This window comes from Capra hircus, chromosome 5 (genome assembly GCF_001704415.2).
Source record: "Capra hircus breed San Clemente chromosome 5, ASM170441v1, whole genome shotgun sequence".
NCBI classification, from domain to species: domain Eukaryota; kingdom Metazoa; phylum Chordata; class Mammalia; order Artiodactyla; family Bovidae; genus Capra; species Capra hircus.
The window spans coordinates 111,678,813-111,702,422 of record NC_030812.1 but is presented as its reverse complement, the minus strand read 5'-3'; the positions used below and the strand labels follow the sequence as shown (position 1 = coordinate 111,702,422).

At 45.8% G+C, this 23,610-nt stretch overlaps 1 protein-coding gene across 1 annotated transcript in view; it reads right to left on the bottom strand.

Annotated features, from left to right (window-relative positions):
* Positions 1 to 9,201, bottom strand: part of MEI1 (meiotic double-stranded break formation protein 1) — a 55,716-nt gene extending 46,515 nt beyond the window's left edge. The window contains exons 1-6 of the mRNA XM_005681120.2: positions 8,963 to 9,201; positions 6,396 to 6,519; positions 5,522 to 5,572; positions 3,339 to 3,412; positions 1,731 to 1,836; positions 1,013 to 1,216 (exon numbers count right to left, since the gene is read on the bottom strand). Of these exons, the coding sequence (XP_005681177.1) occupies positions 1,013 to 1,216; positions 1,731 to 1,836; positions 3,339 to 3,412; positions 5,522 to 5,572; positions 6,396 to 6,519; positions 8,963 to 9,133 (730 nt within the window). The 5' untranslated portion in view covers positions 9,134 to 9,201. The remainder of the gene's footprint in view (positions 1 to 1,012; positions 1,217 to 1,730; positions 1,837 to 3,338; positions 3,413 to 5,521; positions 5,573 to 6,395; positions 6,520 to 8,962) is intronic.

Genomic DNA, 23,610 nt, shown 5'->3' with positions numbered 1-23,610 from the left:
GAGGAGCCTCGTAGGCTACAGTCCATGGGGTCACAAAGAATCACACACAACTGAGCAACTTCACTTTTCTTTCAGTGTAGTTTTTAGGGGTTTCTATCTATAAGGTAATATCATCTGAAAACAGAGACAATTTTACTACTTCCTTCTTTTATTTCTGCCTTTTATTTCTTTTTCTTGCCTAATTGTTCTGCTAGGACTTCGAGTACTACGTTGAATAGAATACCACCTTTTTCTTTGCAATCTCCATGACAGCGCACACCACAATTAATTCTAATTGTCCACATCTGCCCTCCACAATGGACTATGAATTTCCAGATTACAGCATGGGTTTAATCATCTGTACAAATCCAGAAGGGGTCCTGGTTCAGAATGAACACTCTCTATGTATTGCTGAGCTATTCAAAACAGAGCTCTTGGCCCAAACTGTGAAAATAAATTGTTGTTGCCCAGACTATGCTTTTCCCTGTAGCCCCTGCTTTGAAACAGGTCTGCACCCAATCACCACAGTGCCCATTTGCTCTATCCAAAATACGAAAGCTCCCTGCTCAAAAGCATTTGATAGATTTTGTGTATTTATGTAAGGAAGTTAACAGGAGAGGTTGAAAGGGTACACTGAACCTCAAATAACAAGAGAAACTTGGACTTCACCCTGGAGGCCAAAGGAAGCCATAGATGATTTTCCAAATAGGAAACTGATGGGACACGAGCTATGCAGTATGAGGATTAATTTGGCAGCAAATGCAGGATGCACCAGGGCAGGCAGTAAAGACCAGAGGCAAAAAAACTGCTGTCCCACTTTTCCTCTTCTTCTCCTTCCAAAGGTGATGTTCTTAAGATACCACACCAACATGAGGTATCTTTCACAGTCTGTGCCTCTTATCTCCCAAATCCATGACTTCTACCCCATGCAAAGCAGCAAGCCTCCCCACCACTAATGAGTCTGCACCTCAAATCCTCAAAAAAAAAAAAATCTCAAAAAGCTTTCTCTTTTCTCTCCAGTCCCACATCTTACCCAAGCAGTTGATCTGTAGCTCCTTTGTCTGGGCACCATCCATGGTGGAAAGGAAGAGAGGACACAGCTTCTCCCGGAAATGGCCCAAAAGCATCTGAGCAGCAACTGGGGAGGAGTACAGCTTCCCATAAAGGTAGCAGACAGAAGCCTGCACCCCCTCATTGGGGTACACTAAACCTCTCAACAGATGCTCCATCAGGTCACCTATCCAGAAACAACCAAGGGATCAAGGGAACCTCATTGTCAACTGCTAGATGACACTCCAAACTACTGCCCTGAATGGGGCAGTCATGGTAGTCCCCTATAATCCCCCACAATACATGATTTCTGGGAACCTAAAAGAGAAAACCAAGGCATAGAGAAGTTAAGTGATTTACCCTTGGATAAATCTCTATGAGGTAACTTATTTCCTTTTACTAATAGAAAGCGCTTCTATATTCCAGAATTAATTCCTCCTCCCATCTGAAAGACTCATAGTAGATACTTAATTATTTTGTGTTAAAATAATGAATAGAAACAGCCCAAGACCAGAGTTGAGCAACACTTTTTTCCCCCAATTAGCCAATATAAAGCATATTTTGCAGATGAGGAAACTGAAGCCTATAGAAGGAAAGTAATCTCTTTCCAGGTGTACGCAGTGAATGGACCTCCCAGATGGAAGTGTGATCAAAGCAGCTCTTGAGAGTGTAGCAGCAGCTCTTCCCCAGAGGTCACTCACCATGTTCCATCACAAGTTTGTCTGCCAGAGCAGGGACAGCATCTACCAACTTGCCAAGAAGGGTCAGGGTGGCCAGGCTGCCTCGCATGGAGGGCATGCTACACAGCTACAGAAAGTGAACACATTCCTTTCTGTAAGTTAGGATGAAAACAGATCTCCCATCAAAGTTCACCTTGCCCTATCCACACCAAAGCCTGTACTGCCTGTGTCTCTCACAACAGTTAGTAACCAGCCTCTTTAGCTAAGTATCAACTGCCCCTATTGGACTGGGAAACCCCGGAGGAAAGGGACCAAATCATATTTCTCTTAGAATCCTCAGTACATAGCTCAGTACGTGTTTGTTAAACTAAATTAAAATTAGCGTATTTTGCCCCCTATGGAGCCAGAAACTGGAGGGGTGAAAGTTGGACGCATCATAAAAATGGAATTCTAGTTCACTGCAAAAAATTATTATTATTATCATTATAATAGCTACTATTACTGAACATTCTATTTGTCAGGTACTATGCTTGATGCTTGGGGCTTCCCTAGTGGCTCAGGGGTAAAGAAGCCGCCTGCAATGCACAGGAGACTCGAGTTTGGTCCCTGGGTTGGAAAGACCCCTGGAGGAGGGCATGGCAACCCACTCCAGGATTCTTGCCTGGAGAATCCCATGGACAGAGGAGCCTGATGGGCTATAGTCCATAGCGTTGCAGAGTCAGACATGACTGAAGCGACTGAGCATGCATGCATGCTTGATGCTTTTCAGGGAGAGTCAATAGTATTTATTTCACCTTTTCTACTGATTAGCTATAGCACCTTAAGTAAGATTCTTAACTCTTCTGATGGGAATTAGTATCAACTTTACTGGGTTGCTGAGAAGACTGAATGAGATATTGCATGTGAAGCACCAACACAGTGCCTACAGTATATAAAGGGCATCACCATAATGATGTGCTGATATTTATAAATATAAATTTATAAATGTAATCTTATACATTAATCACATGCAGAATAATTATAATGACATAATTTAACTTTTTAATTAAATGTTGCTCTTAATGGTGTTAAATAAACATCTGTCTTTCTCTTGCAAAAAAAAAACTATTGATATTATTCCTATATCTTAAACACAATGCAAAAGCTGCTTGTTTAACTGATATTTTTGACTATATTGAAGAAAGCAGGTTAAATATAACTATTTAGTGCTTACTTTAGATGCTGATAAAAACAAATGCCTTCAGTACAAAATACTGTATACAATTTAAACCAAACAAAAGTACTAAGCCAAGACATAGTGAACATATTTCCTTAATAAATTTTTGAAGGAAATCTGTTCATATTTAGGAGGATATAGAGAATGGCCATGGGATGATTATGCCAGAAAATGGACTTCACCAACATGGAGGTAGCCTTTGGGAGACTAAAAGCGAAAGGGAGGAAGCTGCAAAGAGCACTGGAGCAGAAGACCCAGGCCCCGACTCTCGCTCTGCCACTGACTTAGTGACCTCAGGCAAGTCCCTTTTCCTCTCCAGATTCAATCTTCCAGTCTATCCAAAGAAGAGCTGACCCAGCTCTGACATCTGAGGATTCCAAGAGGTACTCAAGAACCCACGGATACTTACTGACCTCTTTGTGACATTCATCCAGCAGGCAATGAATGGTCTGCTCCAACTTCAGCTGAGTTGTAAGCTGGATAAGGACTGAACAGACACAATAGCATTACTTACCAGAAGACAACCCCAGGCCCAGACTTCTAATCAAAGTCATCTGCTTGTGTTAATTGGCATTAGTCTTTTCTATCTCCTCCATTCTTAACCGTTTTATCATCAATGGTTCAAAACAAGGCAATACATTACAATGATCTAGGAAGCTTTAAAAAAAATAAAAACTACTGCTCAATTCCATCCCAGATCAATTAAATTAGAATTTCTAGAGAAAAGAGTCTAAGCATTTGGATATTTTTTAAGTTTCCCAGGTAAGTCTATTGTGAAACCAAGGTTGAAAACTACTATCATTATATTATTTCCACTTTTTTCCTTCCTTAGAATTTGCTACTTCATATACTAAAAAAGAGTTACGAGTTAATTCTTGTGCTGATAACTGACAATAATATTATCACTCAACCCCAAACCTATCCTTCTATACAATCATTTGTGTGCTTCTGCTGATGTCTTTGATGAGGAGTGGAGAAGAGGCTTGCTCTGCAAGTGTGGGGAAGCGGCAAACTAGATTTGGCTGCTGCTGAGGGAAGACTCTACCACTCCCAGAGTAAAGAAGCATTCTAGAACAACACTGACAGAAACAGAAAGAAGGCAGGAAGTAAACAGCAAACAGTGAGGAAGGAGCAAGTCCTTCTCCCTCTAGCTTTGTAATCGCCATCCAGTGCTCACCACCTCATGAAGTTTCCAGAGGATTCCAAGCTATGCTGGCATCTACCAGAAGCAGATGGCTTTAGGATGACAGCTCCACTCTAGAGTGGCCTTGGGAAGCCTTGGGGCTTCCCTTGTGGCTCAGCTGGTAAAGAATCCGCCTGCAACGTGGGAGACCTGGGTTTGATCCCTGGGTTGGGAAGATCCCCTGGAGAAAGGAAAGGCTACCCATTCCAGCATTCTGGCCTGGAGAATTCCAGGGAGTGTATCGTCCATGGGGTCACAGAGTCAGACACAACTGAGCAACTTTCACTTTCACTGGTAAAGAATCTACCTGCCAAACAAGAGACATGGGTTCAGTCCCTGGGTCAGGATGATCCCCTGGAGGAGGAAATGGCACCCCACTCCAGTATTCTTGCCTGGATAATCCCATGGACAGAGGAGCCTGGCAGGCTACAGCCCATGGGGTCACCAAGAGTCAGACATGTCTCAGCGACTAAATAATAACAGGGCAGCCTTGAGGAAAATGGCAAAGGGAGATCTCCCCACCCACGCCAGTGGTCCGAACTGCAAGTGAGACGTTTGTTTTTCCACATTCTCTATGCTGAGAGATAGTCAGAAGTACACACAGATCATACTGACTTATTTGTGACAACTGCTAGCAGTTACAGCTGCTAACTCTATAGCTGTATGGTCATGGACCCAGCAGCAGCCAAGCAGCAGCCAAGCAGCATCCCTCTCCTCAGCGGTCCGAGTTTCATATATGGGATCCTTCCTCCAAACTTGTAAGTTTTCATAATTTCAACCTTTCCCTTTGCTTCCCTAGTCCCAGGGGTGGCAGCTGTTTTCAGAAATTGCTACCTTGGTGAAAACTTGGTTCTCTTTTTGCCTTTAGTTACCTAGTTAATAATTCTTTAAAGTTCTTTTTTCTGTTCAAATAACTTGAGTAGTTTGTGTTTCCTCACTAGACTCCTGATACAGTTCTTGTTCTTTCTGCAAGAATCCTTTCATCCCAATGCTCTTGTCTTCCTTCTTCTTGAGTCTTACAGGTAAATTCAGACACTTCCACAGCTTTAAATACCATCTATGTGCAGACAACTACCAATCACCCAACACTAATGTAAAAAAGCAGAGTTTGTACATGTCTTTGTAATAGCACTTATCAGCCGTTACTATTTACCAGCCAACCTCTCCTCCAGATTGTAAACTCTAACATGGCAGGAATTATGTCAGATATATCACTAGTATCACTAGTATCGAATACAGTACTTGACACAGAGTAGGTGCCAAGAAAAAAAATGCAGAATTAATTATTAAAAATGGAGTTTTCTTTATCTGTCTGTAAAATGGAACACTTCATCCAGGTCTCAAATAGTCAGAGCGGCAATTCAGGGTAATATTCCTGGCTTCAAATGCTGAGAACACAGAGTTTTATCTTACCTTCAATACAGAGGTCTGTTATGCTCCCATCCTCTACATTACATAACAGTCCTTGGAGCAGAAGGAAGAGGGGGATGGTTAACAGTTAAAAGAGAAACAAATCCAGAAAGGCACACTATGAATTCTAAGACTAATAGCAGCTTTAAGCAATGTCCCAGCTAAATTCTATCCTCAGCACCAAACCCCAGATTTTCAATAACAGCACTCTGGCTTTAAAAGGATAAAAATAGTCAGTGTGTCACAGTATAAAAACTGTGTGTTCTGGAGTCTGTAACAGACCTGGGGTAAAATCCCAGTTCTACCAGCTGTTAGCTAAGGCCTGCCTGAGCCTTGGGGATCATTCTCTCTCCCTTAAAAGAATATTTTGGCAGTTGAAAGCCTGAAAAGCCTCTAGCAGAGAAAAGCATTCAATTTGAGTTGGCTCCCTTCCTCCTTGAAAGGGCTCATTCCCTAGGACACTATAACTGTATTAAGAGGAGGGACTTCTTAATTCATCTTATTTTATACATGAAGAAACTAAAGGTACAGAAAAGAAGTCACTCAATCAAGGTCACAGTCATATCAGCAGACTCCAGATCTGACTATTAATCCTGTTCAAAGACCAGACAGTCTAGACTTTTTAAAAGAACACATCCACCTTCACAATTTTAATAACACCTGAGCTATAGTAAAGCCAGTTACCATACAATGCATCGTGTATCTTAGGAAGGGGACCATTTCTTCACCATTATAACAAAATAATTTGTTAGTAAGTTAAACTTTTACATTCCGAACAGTGGAAACTATCGTTCCAAGACCATTTCTCCAAGACCCCAAAAACAAATGTACAAGGTATACAGGCAAAATTCACTCCAGGTTTTCTTTTCAGTCTCACCGAAAAGCATGCTTATGAAGTGGATACAGACTTTCTGATCCTGAGCCACCAGCTGCACAACCAGGGAGGCATGCTTCATGAGAGCATCTCGGAAGCCGGACAGCACGTGCTTCTTGCGCACCAACTTGGGGCAGATGAAGAAAATATTCAGTAGCAACCAAATCTCAGTTGTTCTGAACCCAAACAAGTATCATTTCCAAATATAATTACAAGATTACACCAGTGGGATCATCTGAACTATGGAGTATGAAGAGGCATCATTTACACACAGGAATCCCCATGTTCAAACAAAGGATGATACAAGAACTAAGGTTTCTAATACACCATATTTACAGAGTACTTTACTGTTCACAAATCACTCTTCTGTCCACTAGCTCATTTAAGCCTAACTGAATTGGTAAAGTAAGCAGGAAAAGGTACTACTACTGCTGTTTTGGAGATGAGAAAACTGAGGGTCAGAGACTTTGCCAAGGACTCAAATCTAAGTATCCAACCAGGTCTTGTCCAAGGCTCTTTCCACAGTCTATGAGAATGATACTGGGGACCCTTCATAAGTCTCACTGAAGTAGGTAGAGAAAAATGCATCCTTCCATTCATTGCAGGCATAAATCTTCACACTCAATTTGCCTCCCTATACAGGAAACTGGGTAGCAGCTGTGCAAAGTGTTCAAGACAGTAACAGAAGATAGATTTAAAAAAGGGTGTACTGAGGATAGAACATGAACATAGGTACAACTGACTACATTACCCCTTCAGTTGGTGAAAACTGAAGCTAAGACAAGTACGTTCAATAAAAGGTGAATTGCGTCTTTTATTGCCTCTAGCCTGTGCTATTACAAGTCTCTCGTTCTTGAACTTCACCAGTTCCTCCCACATGATTCATTAAGCTAGTGACCTCAATGAGTTATTCAAAAACTTTCAATGACATTCCTTCACCTGCTAGATCCAAGCCTTAGCCTGGATTCAAACCCTTACAGGAACTGATCTCAACTGTGGCTCTCCAATATCACCTCCCTCAACTGCCCTTCAGACACATTCTAATGACCTCCCCAAACTCATCCTTGCTAATCCCACCTCCTGGAAAAAGCGCCCCCATTTCCTCTGGCCCAAATATCACCCATCTTTTCAAGTGTAATTCAAATGCTTCCTCCTCTTAAAAAAGACTTCCTTAATTTCACTCCTTATCCCACCAAACAGCACTTACCATAAAAATGTCCAGCTTCTAAATTCCCAGAAATGTGTTCTTATTTTCTCCCATACCTCTTATTCATCTCTGTATCTCTCACTGTCCAAGAATGACAGTCTCAGAACTTTAGCCTCAGTGATATTACAGACGTTATCAGCTAGTCCAGCGGTTCTCAGAGTATAGTCTTTGGACCCAGAGCGTGCCCAAAATCCTTTCATAGGATCCACAAGAAGAAAATTATTTCCATATAATACTAAGATGCTATTTGACTTTTTCAGTTATTCTACTGAGTTTACAGTAGAGTTTTTCCAAGAAGATATGTCACAACACATAAAATGCAGAAATCCAGCCGTCCTCTATTAAATCAGATGTTAACAAAATTTGCAAAAATGTGAAACAGACATCCTTCCATTATCTGCTGTTGTGAAAGTAGTTCTTTTCATTTTGAAAATCATGTATGCCACAGAACTGTACATTTAAAAGAGTCAAAATGGTAAATGGGATGTTACCTATTTTTTTGTCAAAATAAAAAGAATTGCATTAATATGTAATGGATTTACTATTATTTTTAAATGAGTATCTTAAACTTTGTTACTTTCAACACAGTAAATAAACAAAAGCTCTCTGGGGTCCTCAACACTTTTAAAAAGTGGAACGGTATCCCCAGAGCAAAACCTTGAGGACCGCTGATCTAGCTGATTCCCCACCCACCCCATGGTAAGAATTCCCCTCCTGAGAATCTGAAAAACAAGTTATCTCCAGAACTCTACTTGGAGGTGTCCATGGACAAAAAACTCACAGGACAAGTGGGCAGACATTGAGGGAGCGGGAATGTCACGCTCCAGCCGGCTCTGCCTCTCAGAAAGGTCTTCCCCTCACCCCACTCCCGCCTGCCCATAACATCCACTCCTCGTTCCTGCTGCCACAGAGCCCAAGGCGCCCCCGCCTCACATTTCCCTCAGAGCTGAAGGGAATAAGGCCCTGCGGTGTGTGCGCCCGGCCCACAGGCTGCGCTGGAGGGAGCCTGAGCGAAGGCTGGACCCTGGAGAAGGGGAGGGTCAGCAAAGGGCGGACGGCTGAGAGGAGGGCAGAAGGAACGCTGGGAACGCGTGCCAGTGAGTCTTGGAGGGCCCCGAGAGCCCTGGATTTAGTGCGGAGAGCGTAGGCCCACACGAGGGGCAGAGCCAAGGTCAGAGCCCCGTTATGAAAGAGGCTGCGGGGCGGCCTGCGGGGTAGGGTGAGGGGCGGGCCTGGGTAGGGGCCAGATTTAACCAGGCCGGAGCCCGGCTTAGTTTCCCCGGAGGTGAGTCAGGTTCAAGCGACCTGCTCCGCTGAGGGGAGGGCCTAGTTGGTGAGGGAAATGCTGGGACCCAGTTCGCACCGACACGCCGGGCTCTGGCAGCAGCTCCAGCGCGCAGGCCAGGCAGCAGCGTGGGGACACGGGCAGCAGCCAGCGCGAGTCGTGCCGGTAATGGGCGCTCTCGAAGAGCAGCGCCGCCTCTTCGTCCCTGCCGGGCCCGGGAAGGCCTGCCGCCGCCTCCCTCACAGCCATCCCTCGACCGGCGTTCCACCGCGACAGCACTGTTCCCGCCAAGTTTATGCGCAAGCGCACTGGGCAGAGCTCGGCGCAGGCGCGCTAGAAGGAGGGTAATGCGCCTGCGTAAACCGAGTACCTGGCAATTCGGGCGAGCAGCGGCACCTAAAGGCGGGTGAAGGCACTCAGGACTCACCTTGTACGTCTAAGCTCAAAGCTGTTTGCTCTTATCAGTTCTGTTCAGTTCAGTCACTCAGTCGTGTCCGACTCTCTGCGACCCCATGGACTTCAGCACGCCAAGCCTCCCCGTCTATCACCAACTCCCGGACTTGACTCAAACTCATGTCCATCAAGTCGGTGATGATGCCGTCCAACCATCTCATCCTCTGTCGTCCCCTTCTCCTCCTGCCTTCAATCTTTCCCAGCATCAGGGTCTTTTTCAAATGACTCAGTTCTTCACATCAGGTGGCCCAAGGATCGGAGTTTCAGCTTCAGCATCAGTCCTTCCAATGAATATTCAGGACTGATTTCCTTTAGGATGGACTGGTTGGATCTCCTTGCAGTCCAAGGCACTCTCAAGAGTCTTCTCCAACACCACAGTTCAAAAGCATCAATTCTTCGACACTCAGATTTCTTTATACTCCAACTCTCACATCCATACATGACGACTGGAAAAACCATAGCTTTGACTAGACAGACCTTTGTTGGCAAAGTAATAGAGGAAAACAATAGAATGGGAAAGTCTAGAGATATCTTCAAGAAAATTAGAGATACCAAGGGAACATTTCATGCAAAGATGGGCTCGATAAAGGACAGAAATTGTATGCACCTAACAGAAGCAGAAGATATTAAGAAGAGGTGGCAAGAATACACAGAACTATAGAAAAAAGATCTTCATGACCTAGATAATCACAATGGTGTGATCACCAACCTAGAGCCAGACATCCTGGAATGCGAAGTCAAGTGGGCCTTAGGAAGCATCACTACGAACAAAACTGGTGAATGTGATGGAATTCCAGTTGAGCTATTTCAAATCCTAAAAGATGATGTTTGCTCTTGTAACTTGCAGGAATTCGGCTTCACCACGCCGAAGGTTGAAAAGCATTTATAAAGGTGCTGTTATTAGCCTTGAAAAAGAAAGGAAAGGAAACAATCTATTTGTGCTATTAAAAAATTAAATGAGCTCGGTGATTTTTATCAAAAACTGTCAGCACTATTACTTTAAATTTACATGACACCTTTCTCTCAGACAATCTAAGGTGATGCCTTTCTCTCAAAGATTCTAAGGTGATCCCCTTAAAATATCCTCGCACAGAGAGCTACACAGTACTTGCAATTCTGTGAGCCCAGAAGGAATCCTGAAGAAGAAAAATTGGTTTATTAAATATATTAAGCAAATCGGTCAATCTACAAGAATTTAATTAGCACCAAAATGCCCAGCAAGCTGTTAGCGTTGAAGGGGATAAGTCAAGGTCATCTTGCTAAACTGTGCCTGGATTCCTGACTCCCGGAAGCTATGAGTTAACAAATGCTCCTGTGGACTTCCCTGGTGGTCCAGTGGTTAAGACTCTGGGCTTCCAGTGAAGGGGCATGGGTTCGATCCCTGCTTGGAGAACTAAGATCCTGTGTGCTGCATGGTGTGGCAAAAAAAAAAAAGTTTAATGTTGCTTTAAGCTGCTAAATATTGGGGTATATTAGTTTTTTATGGCTACTCTAACAAATTACCACAAACTTGGTGGTTTGAAACAACAGGAATTTATTCTCTCAGTTCTGGAGGCCATAAGTCAGGAGGACTACACTGCGTGCTCAGTTATGTCCAACTTTTTGCGACCCTGTGGGCCATAGGCCACCAGGCTCCTCTGTCCATAGGATTCTCCAGACAAGAATACTGGAGTGGAGTGCCATCTCCTCCTCCAGGGAATCTTCCTGATCCAGGGTTCGAATGCATATCTCTTATGTCTCCTGCATTGCAGGTGGGATCTTTACCACTAGCATCACCTGGGAAGCCCTAGGCACTAGCAGGCAAACAGATCCTTGTTTTTTCCAGCTTCTAATGACTTGAGAACCAGTATTTGAGAACTGAAGAGGTAGATATGTTTTCTCCATGGGCTCTATACATGGACAGCAGAATCCCAGAAGGGCTGCTACTCAGTGGTCAAGCTCTCTTCCCTCAGGTCCTTGAAAAGGACCTGAATAATAGTGTCCAGGGCAAAGTACTACCCCTTCCTCAAGCAGCAAAGGCTGTTTGAGCATCCTACCTCAATCAGAATTAACTTGGAATAGGACAGGACATGACTATACCAAAGCCTTTGACTGTGTGGATCACCACAAACTGTGGGAAATTCTTAATGAGATGGTAATAGCAAATCACCTGACCTGCCTCTTGAGAAATCTGTATGCAGGTCAGGAAGCAACAGTTAGAACTGGACATGGAACAGCAGACTGGTTCCAAATAGGGAAAGGAATATGTCGAGGCTGTATATTGTTACCCTGCTTATTTAACTTCCATGCAGAGTACATAATGAGAAACACTGGGCTGGAAGAAGCACAAGCTGGAATCAAGATGGCCAGGAGCAATATCAATAACCTCAGATATGCAGATGACACCACCCTTGTGGCAGAAAGCAAAGAACTAAAGAGCCTCTTGATGAAAGTGAAAGAAGAGAGTGAAAAGTTGGCTTAAAGCTCAACATTCAGAAAACGAAGATCATGGCATATGGTCCCATCACTTCATGGAAAATAGATGGGGAAACAGTGGGAGACTTTATTTTGGGGGGCTCCAAAATCACTGCAGATGGTGACTGCAGCCATGAAATTAAAAGATGTTTACTCCTTGGAAGAAAAGCTATGACCAACCTAGATGGCATATTAAAAAAGCAGAGACATTACTTTGCCAACAAAGGTCTGTCTAGTCAAGGCTATGGTTTTTTCAGTAGTAATGTATGGATGTGATATTTGGACTATAAAGAAAGCTGAGTGCCAAAGAATTGATGCTTTTGAACTGTGGTGTTGGAGAAGATTCTTGAGAGTCCCTTGAACTGCAAGGAGATCCAACCAGTCCATCCTAAAGGAAATCAGTCCTGAATATTCATTGGAAGGACTGATGTTGAAGCTGAAGCTCCAATACTTGGGCCACCTGATGTGAAGAACTGAGTCATTTGAAAAAGACCCTGATGCTGGGAAAGATTGAAGGCAGGAGGAGAAGGGGACGACAGAGGATGAGATGGTTGGATGGTATCACTGACTCAATGGACATGAGTTTGAGTAAAGCCCGGGAGTTGGTGATGGACAGGGAGGCCTGGCATGCTGCAGTCCCTGGGGTCACAAAGAGTCAGACATGAATGAGCAACTGAACTGAACTAAACTGAGGACAGGACAGGGCTTCCCAGGTGGTGCTAGTGGTAAAGAACTCTCCTGGCAATGCAGGAGACATAAGAGATGTGGGTTTGATATCTGGGTTGGGAAGATCCCCTGGAGAAGGAAATGGCAACCCACTCTAGTATTCTTGACTGAAGAATCCCATGGACAGAGGAGCCTGGTGGGCTACATTCCCCAGGGTTGTGAAGAGCTGGACACGACTGAAGCAATTTAGCAGCAGTAGAACAGGCAGAACCATGATAGAAATTTCAGTACACCCTCCTCTGAGGACTGGGAGAGGGCAGGTGTTTAGGAGGCGGCATTGGGCTGACATTTTCATACTGTTCATGAACAGTATGAAAAGGCAAAATGATAGGATACCAAAAGAGGAACTCCCCAGGTCATTAGGTGCCCAATATGCTACTGGAGATCAGTGGAGAAATAACTCCAGAAAGAATGAAGGGATGAAGCCAAAGCAAAAACAATACCCAGCTGTGGATGTGACTGGTGATAGAAGCAAAATCTGATGCTGTAAAGAGCAATATTGCATAAGAACCTGGAATGTCAGGTCCATGAATCAAGGCAAATTGGAAGTGGTCAAACAAGAGATGGCAAGGGTGAACGTTGACATTCTAGGAATCAGCGAACTAAAATGGACTGGAATGGGTGAATTTAACTCAGATGACCATTATATCTACTACTGCGGGCAGGAATCCCTCAGAAGAAATGGAGTAGCCATCATGGTCAGCAAAAGAGTCCGAAATGCAGTACTTGGATGCAGTCTCAAAAATGACAGAATGATCTCTGTTCGTCTCCAAGGCAAACCATTCACTATCACAGTTATCCAAGTCTATGCCCCAACCAGAAGCTGAAGTTGAACGGTTTTATGAAGACCTGCAAGACCTTTTAGAACTAACAGCCAAAAAAGATGTCCTTTTCATTATAGGGGACTGGAATGCAAAAGTAGGAAGTCAAGAAACACCTGGAGTAACAGGCAAATTTGGCCTTGGAATGCGGAATGAAGCAGGGCAAAGACTAATAGAGTTTTGCCAAGAAAATGCACTGGTCATAGCAACACCCTCTTCCAACAACACAAGAGAAGACTCTGCACATGGACATCACCAGATGGTCAACACCGAAATCAGATTGATTACATTCTTTGCAGCCAAAGATGGAGACGCTCTATACAGTCAACAAAAACAAGACCAGGAGCTGACTATGGCTCAGATCATGAACTCCTTATTACCAAATTCAGACTCAAATTGAAGAAAGTAGGGAAAACTGCTAGACCATTCAGGTATAATCTAAATCAAATCCCTTATGATTATACAGGGGAAGTGAGAAATAGATTTAAGGGCCTATATCTGATAGATAGAGTGCCTGAGGAACTATGAAATGAGGTTCATGACATTGTACAGGAGACAGGAATCAAGACCATGCCCATGGAAAAGAAATGCAAAAAAGCAAAATGGCTGTCTGGGGAGGCCTTACAAATAGCTATGAAAAGAAGAGAGGCGAAAAGCAAAGGAGAAAAGGAAAGATATAAGCATCTGAACGTAGAGTTCCAAAGAATAGCAAGAAGAGATAAGAAAGCCTTCTTCAGTGATCAATGCAAAGAAATAGAGGAAAACAACAGAATGGGAAAGACTAGAGATCTCTTTAAGAAAATTAGAGATACCAACGGAACATTTCATGCAAAGATGGGCTCGATAAAGGACAGAAATGGTATGGACCTAACAGAAGCAGAAGATATTAAGAAGAGGTGGCAAGAATACACGGAAGAACTGTACAAAAAAGATCTTCACGACCCAGATAATCATGATGATGTGATCACTCATCTAGAGCCAGACATCCTGGAATGTGAGGTCAAGTGGGCCTTAGAAAGCATCACTACGAACAAAGCTAGATGGAATTCCAGTTGAGCTGTTTCAAATCCTGAAAGTAATATCCAGAAAGATATTACTGTGAAAGTGCTGCACTCAATATGCCCGAAAATTTGGAAAACTCAGCAGTGGCCACAGGACTGGAAAAGGTCAGTTTTCATTCCAATCCCAAAGAAAGGCAATGCCAAAGAATGCTCAAACTACCCCACAATTGCACTCATCTCACATGCTAGTAAAGTAATGCTCAAAATTCTCCAAGCCAGTCTTCAGCAATATGTGAACCGTGAACTTTCTGATGTTCAAGCTGGTTTTAGAAAAGGCAGAGGAACCAGAGATCAAATTGCCAACATCCGCTGGATCATGGAAAAAGCAAGAGAGTTCCAGAAAAACATCTATTTCTGCTTTATTGACTATGCCAAAGACTTTGACTGTGTGGATCACAATAAGCTGTGGAAAATTCTGAAAGAGATGGGAATACCAGACCACCTAACCTGCCTCTTGAGAAATCTGTATGCAGGTCAGGAAGCAACACTGGACATGGAACAACACACTGGTTCCAAATAGGAAAAGGAGTACATCAAGTATATCAAGGCTGTATATTGTCACCCTGCTTATATGCAGAGTACATCATGAGAAACGCTGGACTGGAAGAAACACAAGCTGGAATCAAGATTGCCGGGAGAATTATCAATAACCTCAGATATGCAGATGGCACCACCCTTATAGCAGAAAGTGAAGAGGAACTAAAAAGCCTCTTGATGAAAGGAAAAGAGGAGAGCGAAAAAGTTGGCTTAAAGCTCAACATTCAAAAAACAAAGATCATGGCATCCGGTCCCATCACTTCATGGGAAATAGATGGGGAAACAGTAGAGACAGTGTCAGACTTTATTTTTTTGGGCTCCAAAATCACTGCAGATGGTCACTGCAGCCATGAAATTAAAAGATGCTTACTCCTTGTAAGGAAAGTTATGACCAACCTAGATAGCATATTCAAAAGCAGAGACATTACTTTGCCAACTAAGATCTGTCTAGTCAAGGCTATGGTTTTTCCTGTGGTCATGTATGGATGTGAGAGTTGGACCGTGAAGAAGGCTGAGCGCCGAAGAATTGATGCTTTTGAACTGTGGTGTTGGAGAAGACTCTGGAGAGTCCCTTGGACTGCAAGGAGATCCAACCAGTCCATTCTGAAGGAGATCAACCCTGGGATTTCTTTGGAAGGAATGATGCTGAAGCTGAAGCTCCAGTACTTTGGCCACCTTATAAGAAGAGTTGACTCCTTGGAAAAGACTCTGATGCTGGGAGGGACTGGGGGCAGGAGGCGAAGGGGACGACCGAGGATGAGATGGCTGGATGGCATCACGGACTCAATGGACGTGAGTCTGAGTGAACTCCGGGAGTTGGTGATGGACAGGGAGGCCTGGCGTGCTGCAATTCATGGAGTCGCAAAGAGTCGGACACGACTGAGCGATTGAACTGAACTGAACTGATTGGGCTGACCCACATTCCCAAACCTTCAAAACCATAGAGCAACTATCCCACCCATATGGTATCCCATCCCCAAAAGAGGCACTTATAAAACATGCATCGAAGAAATCAGAACCCTCACAGGGCTTAAATAACCAATTTTATTAGAGGTTATTTTATCATCCCCTTTAGGGGTTAGCAGGCCACTCTCATGCCTTCTCTGGATGTGTTTTGAAGACTCTGTGCCCTCAGCCTACTTCCCAAAGCCATGCTGGAGCAGAAAACCCCTCAAAGATTTCATCAAACCAGACTTTCTGGGGGCTGGTGGATTCCATAGGGCCCCATGTGGGTTCTCAATTTCCTCCAGTTCTTCTCTCTTGAGAAGAGGAGCCCCAGCACCACAGTGACCTGGTGGCTGAAGGTCCCTCTTCAGATAAGTGTGGACTCTGATGCTGCCCTCCCTGGCATGTGAGGCACTCACTCTGGGAAGCGGCATAGGACCAGGATCTCTCACACTCAGGCTGGGGACTGAGTGCTGGGCCTTGGCCAAGTGTGGTGACTGGGAGCTCTTGTTCAGAAAGGTCATGCTCAGCCTTGCCACAGCAGAGTGGAGACTCCTTTTGAAGCTGAAGGTGTCTGTGGAACAGGAGGAAGGCTGCTGCCCAGCCCCTCTGCGTTCCTCAGGTTCCAGGCTTCCTCTTCTGTGTGAGGGCTGCTGACACTGGAATCTGAGGGGCTTCTGAGATGTGTGTTCCCTCCTCCAGTGGTCGTAGCCTGCCCTGGGGTATGAGATCCTCACTCTGCGGGAAGCCCTCTCTGCCATCCGGGAGATCCCCGGCCTGACCATCTTTCTCCCCCTGCTGTTCTCACTGGAAGGTTCTTGGACCCTTTCTTGGCCCCACCCGCTGCTAGATTCTGCAGCGGGGCTGGGGTTCCTGGAAGCCGTGAGCTCCGCCCTGGGAGCAGCCTCTTTCTGGACATCCTGTGGTTCTCTGGCGCCCCCTGGTGGTCTGACTCTCTTAGGCTTTACAGGAGGGATAGAACTGCCCATTGGCTCCGACCCGGACCGGGTAGGCTTCTCTAGAGCTCTGGCCTGTGTAGGTTTTGAGCTTTTCCCTTCGTGAGGCCGAAACTTCTGGGACTTAAGGCCTGGCCTGGAGCCCTGGGCCTCACTTTCCTGCTGCCCCTGCAACTCACAGGCCAGTGGTAAAGAACCCTCTGTGCAACCAGGGAGCCGCTGCCCAGCAAGAGGCAATGGGCGTGGTCCTAAGACTTTAAAGTGCGTGTAGGACTCCAGGATCCGCCGGGGGAGGCCCCACTTCAGGTGGGCGATCTTCCGCCGCATAAGGGACTCCAGGAGCTGTCGCTGACTCTTCTTGAGGACTGGCCACTTGGGCAGGACAGTGAGGGCAGTGTGACCACCCAATGGAGCTGTGGCGGCTTGGGGGGCATGGCCACATGAGACAGAGGGGCAGGCAGAAGGCAAGCCCAGGGGAGCAGCCAAAGACTGTGGGTTCCGGAGCTGTCCAGTCCGGTCAGCGGCCTTCCCTGGATCCACTCTTCTGTCCCTTTGTCGGCTTCTCTGGGGTTTAGGTCTGGCTTGGCGGGAAGCTGGAATGACATCGACTCTTGGCTTCCCAGCAGTGGCCGTGCTCTGGCTGGCCAAATGCTCCCCGTCTGCACTGATGAGCAGGAAGAGTTCGTTCTGGTCAGGGAGAGCCTTCAGCTCAGGATGGGGAGCAGCGGCCACAGCCTGTTCCTGATCTACGGCCATGGCCCCATAGTCAGAGCCAGTGAGGGCTGGGGGCCCGTCACCACCAGAACAGTCAACTTGGAGAGGGCCTTCAGCAGCATCCTTTCCTCTGACCTGCCCTTTGTTTCCTTGCCTTGGCACTTGAAGCCTTCCAGCATCCTCAGCTCTGCACTTTCTCTGGCTCCCTACATCCCCGGTTTCCGCAGCACCCTCCTCTCCACCCGTGTTCTGGTTTCCTAGCCCTTGTATCTGGATCTCTCCATCCGTTTCACTTCTGAACTCTCCCTGATCATCACCTGTGATCCCTCTCAGGTTACTCTTCCCTTGTGTTTGAATTTCTGCACCATTCTCACCTCCAATCTGCTCCTGGTTCTTCCACTCTGGTGAACAGATGTTTTCATTAACCTCACTTTTTAACAGTCTCTGCTTCCCTCCCCCAAGTCTCTGAATATTTCTACCATCCTTGCTTCCAACCTCTCTCTGGCTCTTCTTCTCCGATGTTGGGTTTTCTGGCTTGTCCATTCCTCTAGTCTGCTCCCAGTTTCTTCCCCCTGGTGAGTGGCTCAATCCAGTTTCACCATCGAATTGTCCTTCATTCTCTCTCTCAAGTCTCTGGGTTTCTACACCATCGTCAGCTCCAGGTTCTCTCTCGTCTGTCTTCTCTGGTGTCTGAATTTCTGTTTCATTCTCACCTCCCATCTGCTCGTGGTTCTTCCTGTCTGACAAATGAGTCTTTTCACCCGTGTCATCTCTCAGCTGACTCTGGTTTTCTTCTCCAGGTGTCCAGGTCTCTCTACCATCCTCACCTCCAGCTTCTCTCTGGTTTCTCTTTTCTGGAGCTTGAATTTCTGCACCATTCTCACCTCCAGCCTGCTCCTCTTTCTTCCATTCTGCTGAATTAGTTTCTACATCAGTTTTACTTGCTAATTCTCCCCAGTTCTCTGCCTCAGAGAACTGCCTCTGGGTATTTTTACCATCCTTGCTTCTAATGTGTTCCTGATTCTTCCACTTTGGTATGTGAATATTTCCATTAATTTCACTGTTTAACTGGTACTGGTTTTCTTCCCTAAGTTCCTGAGTCTCCTTACTATCTTCACCTTTAACCTCTCTCAGGTTTTTCATCCCCGTTGCCTGGATATCTGTACTAGTCTCATCTCCAAACTGCTCTTGGTTCCCCATCCCTGATGGATGAGTCTCTACCTGAGTTACACCTCTTAATTGTCTCTGGTTCTCTGCCTCTGGTGCCAGGGTGTTTGTATCATCGTCATCTCTGTCCTTTCTCTGGCCTCTCTTCTCCAGTGCCTGAATTTCTGCTCTATGTTCACCTCCAATCTGGTCCTCACTCCCCCAACATGGTGTCTTGAATTCTCTGTCAATTTCACGTGCTACTGGTTTCTGATCTCCCCAACATTGTGCCCGGATCACTACCCAATCCTCCTCTCTTATCTCCCTGAGGCTGTTCCTTCTAGATATCTGGCTTTCCCCAGCATCACCCCCTCTTTTTACACCTTGATTACTCCACCCCACTTGAAGTTCATGTCTTAGTTGTTTCTGGATCTCTGCTCTACATACTTGGACCTTCCCAGCTTTCTCACTTCCATCTTCATCCGGCTTCTCCCACCCTGGTGTCTGGATCTCTGTAACGTTCTTATTTTGAACGCATTCCTGCTTTCCCCACCCCAGGGCCTGGGTTTCTATGCCATCCTCATTTTTCACTTCTCCCAAGTTCTCCTTCCCAGATATCTGGATTTGCATAGCATTCTCACCTCCACCCTGGTCTTCTTTTCTCCTCTCTTCCGCCTGAATTTCTATACTAGTATCACCTGTAATCTGCTCTTGTTTTCCCCACCCTGTGAGCTGGGTATCCTCACCATTCTCACTTCCAGTTTGGCCTTGCTTCCTCAACACTTGGGCCTCACTGTTCCCTTCATCCTCTCCTCTGGCCTCCTTCTTGTTCTCAAAAGACTGGGTCTCTATAGCATCCTCATCCCTTTTCCTATCCTGAGTTTCCCACATTTGTGTTTGGGTCTCTGCATCAATTTTACATCTTAACTGTTCTACTTTCTCTCCTCTACATGCCTGGGTTTCAGGAAGATTCTCACCTCCAGCCTCCCCCGGACTTTTCTTCCATTGTTCTTGAATTTCAGCTCTACTTTCAACTTGCACTTGGTCCTGCTTCTCCCACCATGGTGTCAAGATCTCACCAACAGCCTTACTTATTACTAGTCTCCGGCTGCCCCAGTCCAGGACCTTACCCTCTGCCATGTCCTCCATCCCAAAGTTTATTGGCAGTTGCCTTCCAGATGCCTGAATTTCCCAAGCATCATCCCCTCTGCTCTCTCTCTGGTTCGCCCACCCTGGAGCCTGGGTCTGTCTACTAGCCTCTCTACTTAATGTCCGGTTTTCTGTTCCTGGTGTGCAGGCCTCTTGTGGGCAGCCCCAGGATTTCCACGTGGTCATTCCCACTCGTTGGTTGGAAGGAACTGGTAGGAACTCTCTGGAACAAAACGGCAAGCTCTGGGCTGAAGGGAGGTTTGGGAGAGGGGTCATGGAGGTGGGGTGGCATCTCATGCTGACAATATGCTCCAGTGGTGCCAGTTCTTCCTGGGGATGGACCAACAGCTGCTCCATCCTTTGGCACCTGTCCAGGGCAGGGGGCCGTGGCTTGCAAATCAGGTGAGTCTGATCATCACTACAACACCAGGGTACCTGCCATGCTTCCCAAGAACTGTCCCAAGGTAGCATAGTGGTGCTTGGAAAGGAGGTGGTACAAAAGATGTGATCAGAAGAGGTGTAGGCATCCCACAGTAAAGCGTGACTTGGGTGCTGACAAGAGAGCAGATACTGGGTCCATGATTCCTCGAGGCTCCTCCAGTATTCCCTGCTCTTTCTTTGGGCCCGTTGTTGGGCACGAGCATCCAGGCCCCTGAACTTGCCAGGACTGAGAAAGAATTCAGGGGTCAGCCTGAAACAAGCGTCATGTCTCATGGAGGGCACTGCCCACTTCTGTGGTGGCACCTGTAGGTAAGAACAGAGAAGTAAAAATCTTTGTATTTACTTTATCTCATCTAATCCTCACAGATCAGGGCTGTAATCCTCATTATCCAGATGAGGATGCTGGGGTTCAGGAAATGGGGAGTCACTTCTCTTAAGGAAAATAGTCATTCAAGAAAGTATTCATTTACACTTCCCTGGTGGTACAGTGGATAGGGATCTGCCTGCCAGTGTGGAGGATGTGGCTTCGATCCCTGGTCTGGGAAGATCCCACATGCCACAGGAACAGCGAAGCTGTTACGCTACAACTGCTGAGCCTGTGCTGTAGAGCCCACGGGCTGAAACTGAGCCTGGGCACCACATCTGAAGCCCGTGTGCCTAGAGCCTGTGCTCTGAAACAAAACAAGCCACTACAATGAGAAGCCCACACAACGCAACGAGAGAGTAATCCCCACTCCTAAGTCCTCATGCAGCAACCAAGACCCAGCACAGCAAAGTTAATTAACTAATTAAACTTATAGAAAAGAGAATACTCAAGAAAGAAAGAGAGAGAGTTTATTCCAGGCCACGCACTGTTCTAGGTGCTGGATGTACCAGCATGCACAAGACAGAAAGTCTTTGTTGGGAGCTGTCTTCCAGACTTGGAAACACAATAACCAAAGTATACAACATGATGTTAGGTATCAAAAAGTGTTCTAAAGGAGATAAAAGCTAGAGTGGGGATGGGGTTAGCGCCTTTTGTCAGAGAATCCTCTCAGAGGCGGTGATGTTTGACTGGAGGCCTGAATGAAGCAAGGGACAAACCAAGTGACATCTGAAGAAAGAACCTTGTAGGTGAGGAGACATTCATGCAAAGGCCCCGCAGATGGAACAGGGTCGTTTGTATAAGAACAGCTAGGAGGCCGTGTGGTCAGAATGGAACGAGTGCGTGAGGAAGACAGCACGAAGAGGTGAGGTCAGAGAGAAATGCGGAACAGATTATTCCAAGCCTTGGAGTTGTGGTTAGGAGTTAGATTTTGTTCTGAGTTTGACTGGAAGTATATCCATGAGTTGTTGCAAAGTCTTGAGTGGCAAAGTGTTATGATCTGTTTTTAAAAGTTTGTTCTTTCTCATGAACATAATGTTAGGCCTAAACCAGGTGCAAAGGAATATTTACTGCATGATGCCATATGGGCAACACCAGTCTAATGCTTTTAGAAATCAGCGGAGTGGTGTCTGCAAGCTTCTGAGCTGCTGGTAGTGGTCTGTTTTCTTAATCTAATGCTGCACCTGGATGTGTTCAGTTTGCAAAAATTCACTTATAATCTGGGACTTCCTTAGTGGTCCAGTGGTTAAGAATCCACCTTCCAATGCAGGGGACTCAGGTTTGATCCCTGGTTGGGGAAACTAATATTCCCACATGCCACAGGGCAACTAAGCCTGCTTGTCACAACTACTGAGCCTGGGGGGCTCTTGAGCCCGGGCATCGCAACTAGAGAGAAAACCAAGCACCACAATGAAGAGGCTGCACATCACAGTGAAAGATTCCGCATGCCACAACTAAGACACAATGCAGCCCCAAATAAATAACTATACAACATATGTACATATAAGTATACAAAATATACATATGTATATTAAATAGTTGAGATGATAAATTTTTAAAATAAATAAAATTTAAAAAATTAAAATACACACTTATAATCTGTATGTATGTATTATCCTTGGATGAAAAATTTTAAAAAGAGACAGAAGTTCATTCTCTTGGCTGCATGGAGCACTGAGCTCCATGGTTGGGTGAGAGAGGAGGCAGGAACCAGGCAGAAGGTGGTACCTATAGTGCAAAAGGATGTGGTGAGGGTTTGAGAAATGATCAGATTTGAGCTATGGTTTGCAAGTAAAGCCCATAGGACTTGCAGGTGGATTGAAAACGTGGCATGAGGGAGAGAGAAGTCCAGGGTGACTGCTGGCTTTGAGGCAAGAAAATGCTCTTTCTGAGTTCATCAGAGTTCAGTCTGAATCCACCTCCGGTACACAGGGCACAGAACAGGGTCCCTGTAACAAATGACTGACACAATCATGGTGTGGAGGGAAAGAGGTGGGTGGGACCCCCTCACCTTGATGAACTTCCTCATGCTGCGGTGGGTCCTGGTGACCTGATGCCAGTAGTGCCGGACCTGCCAGATCAGAAAGAGGCAGAGGACAAGCAGGTTGCCACAGCACCGAGGGTCCCTGCAGCTGCGATCCTCAGAGACCAGGCCCCGCACTGGCTCCCACTCAGAACCCCGGAATGGCCCCACGACAGCACAGGCGCCCAGGAGGGGCAGCAACATGACACGGTTTAGGTCAGGCAGGTGGTGTTCTGGAGGTGGAGGGCAGGGCTGATACGGCTGACCTAGCCACTGCGGGGCGGGGTAGCCCCTGCCTCACAGAACCGCTGTCACTAAGGCCACCTCACAAAGGCTTCTGATGCTGCGGCCTTAGCTCCAGCTGCTGCACGTGACATCAGAGCTGGCTTATATGTCCACAGTATAGATGAGGACAACACCGGGGAACGGCCCAAAAGGAATTAAGAGGAAGAAGAACTTAAACACCTTGCCCTCTGGAGTGAAGAGATTATGTTCCCCCCATGTTGATGAAGGGATGGAAACTGCAGTCTGTTGGATTTCTTTCTTCCTATGGGATACTTTCATCCATTTGTCCTTCAGGTATCCAATACCAAACACTTAATGAACACCCTAACGAACATGTGTGTTCCTGTTTAACAACCCAGCATATCCTGATTTTTTTGTTGGGGGAATACTTTCCCAACTCAGGATCAGTGTTGATAGGAATATAAATGCTATCCTGAAGACTTTCACCCAAAGGTTATGTTCAAAATATTGAATAACAGAGCAGGCAGGGTCATCAGCCAATCAGAATGGGCCAGGCCTTAACTCCTTAATTTCTAGGTTGTAAGTCGTCCCTGGGGCTTCCCAGATGGTGCAGTGATAAAGAATCTGCCTATCAACGCAGGAGACCCAAGAGATGAGAGTTTGATCCCTGGGTCAGGAAGATCCCCTGGA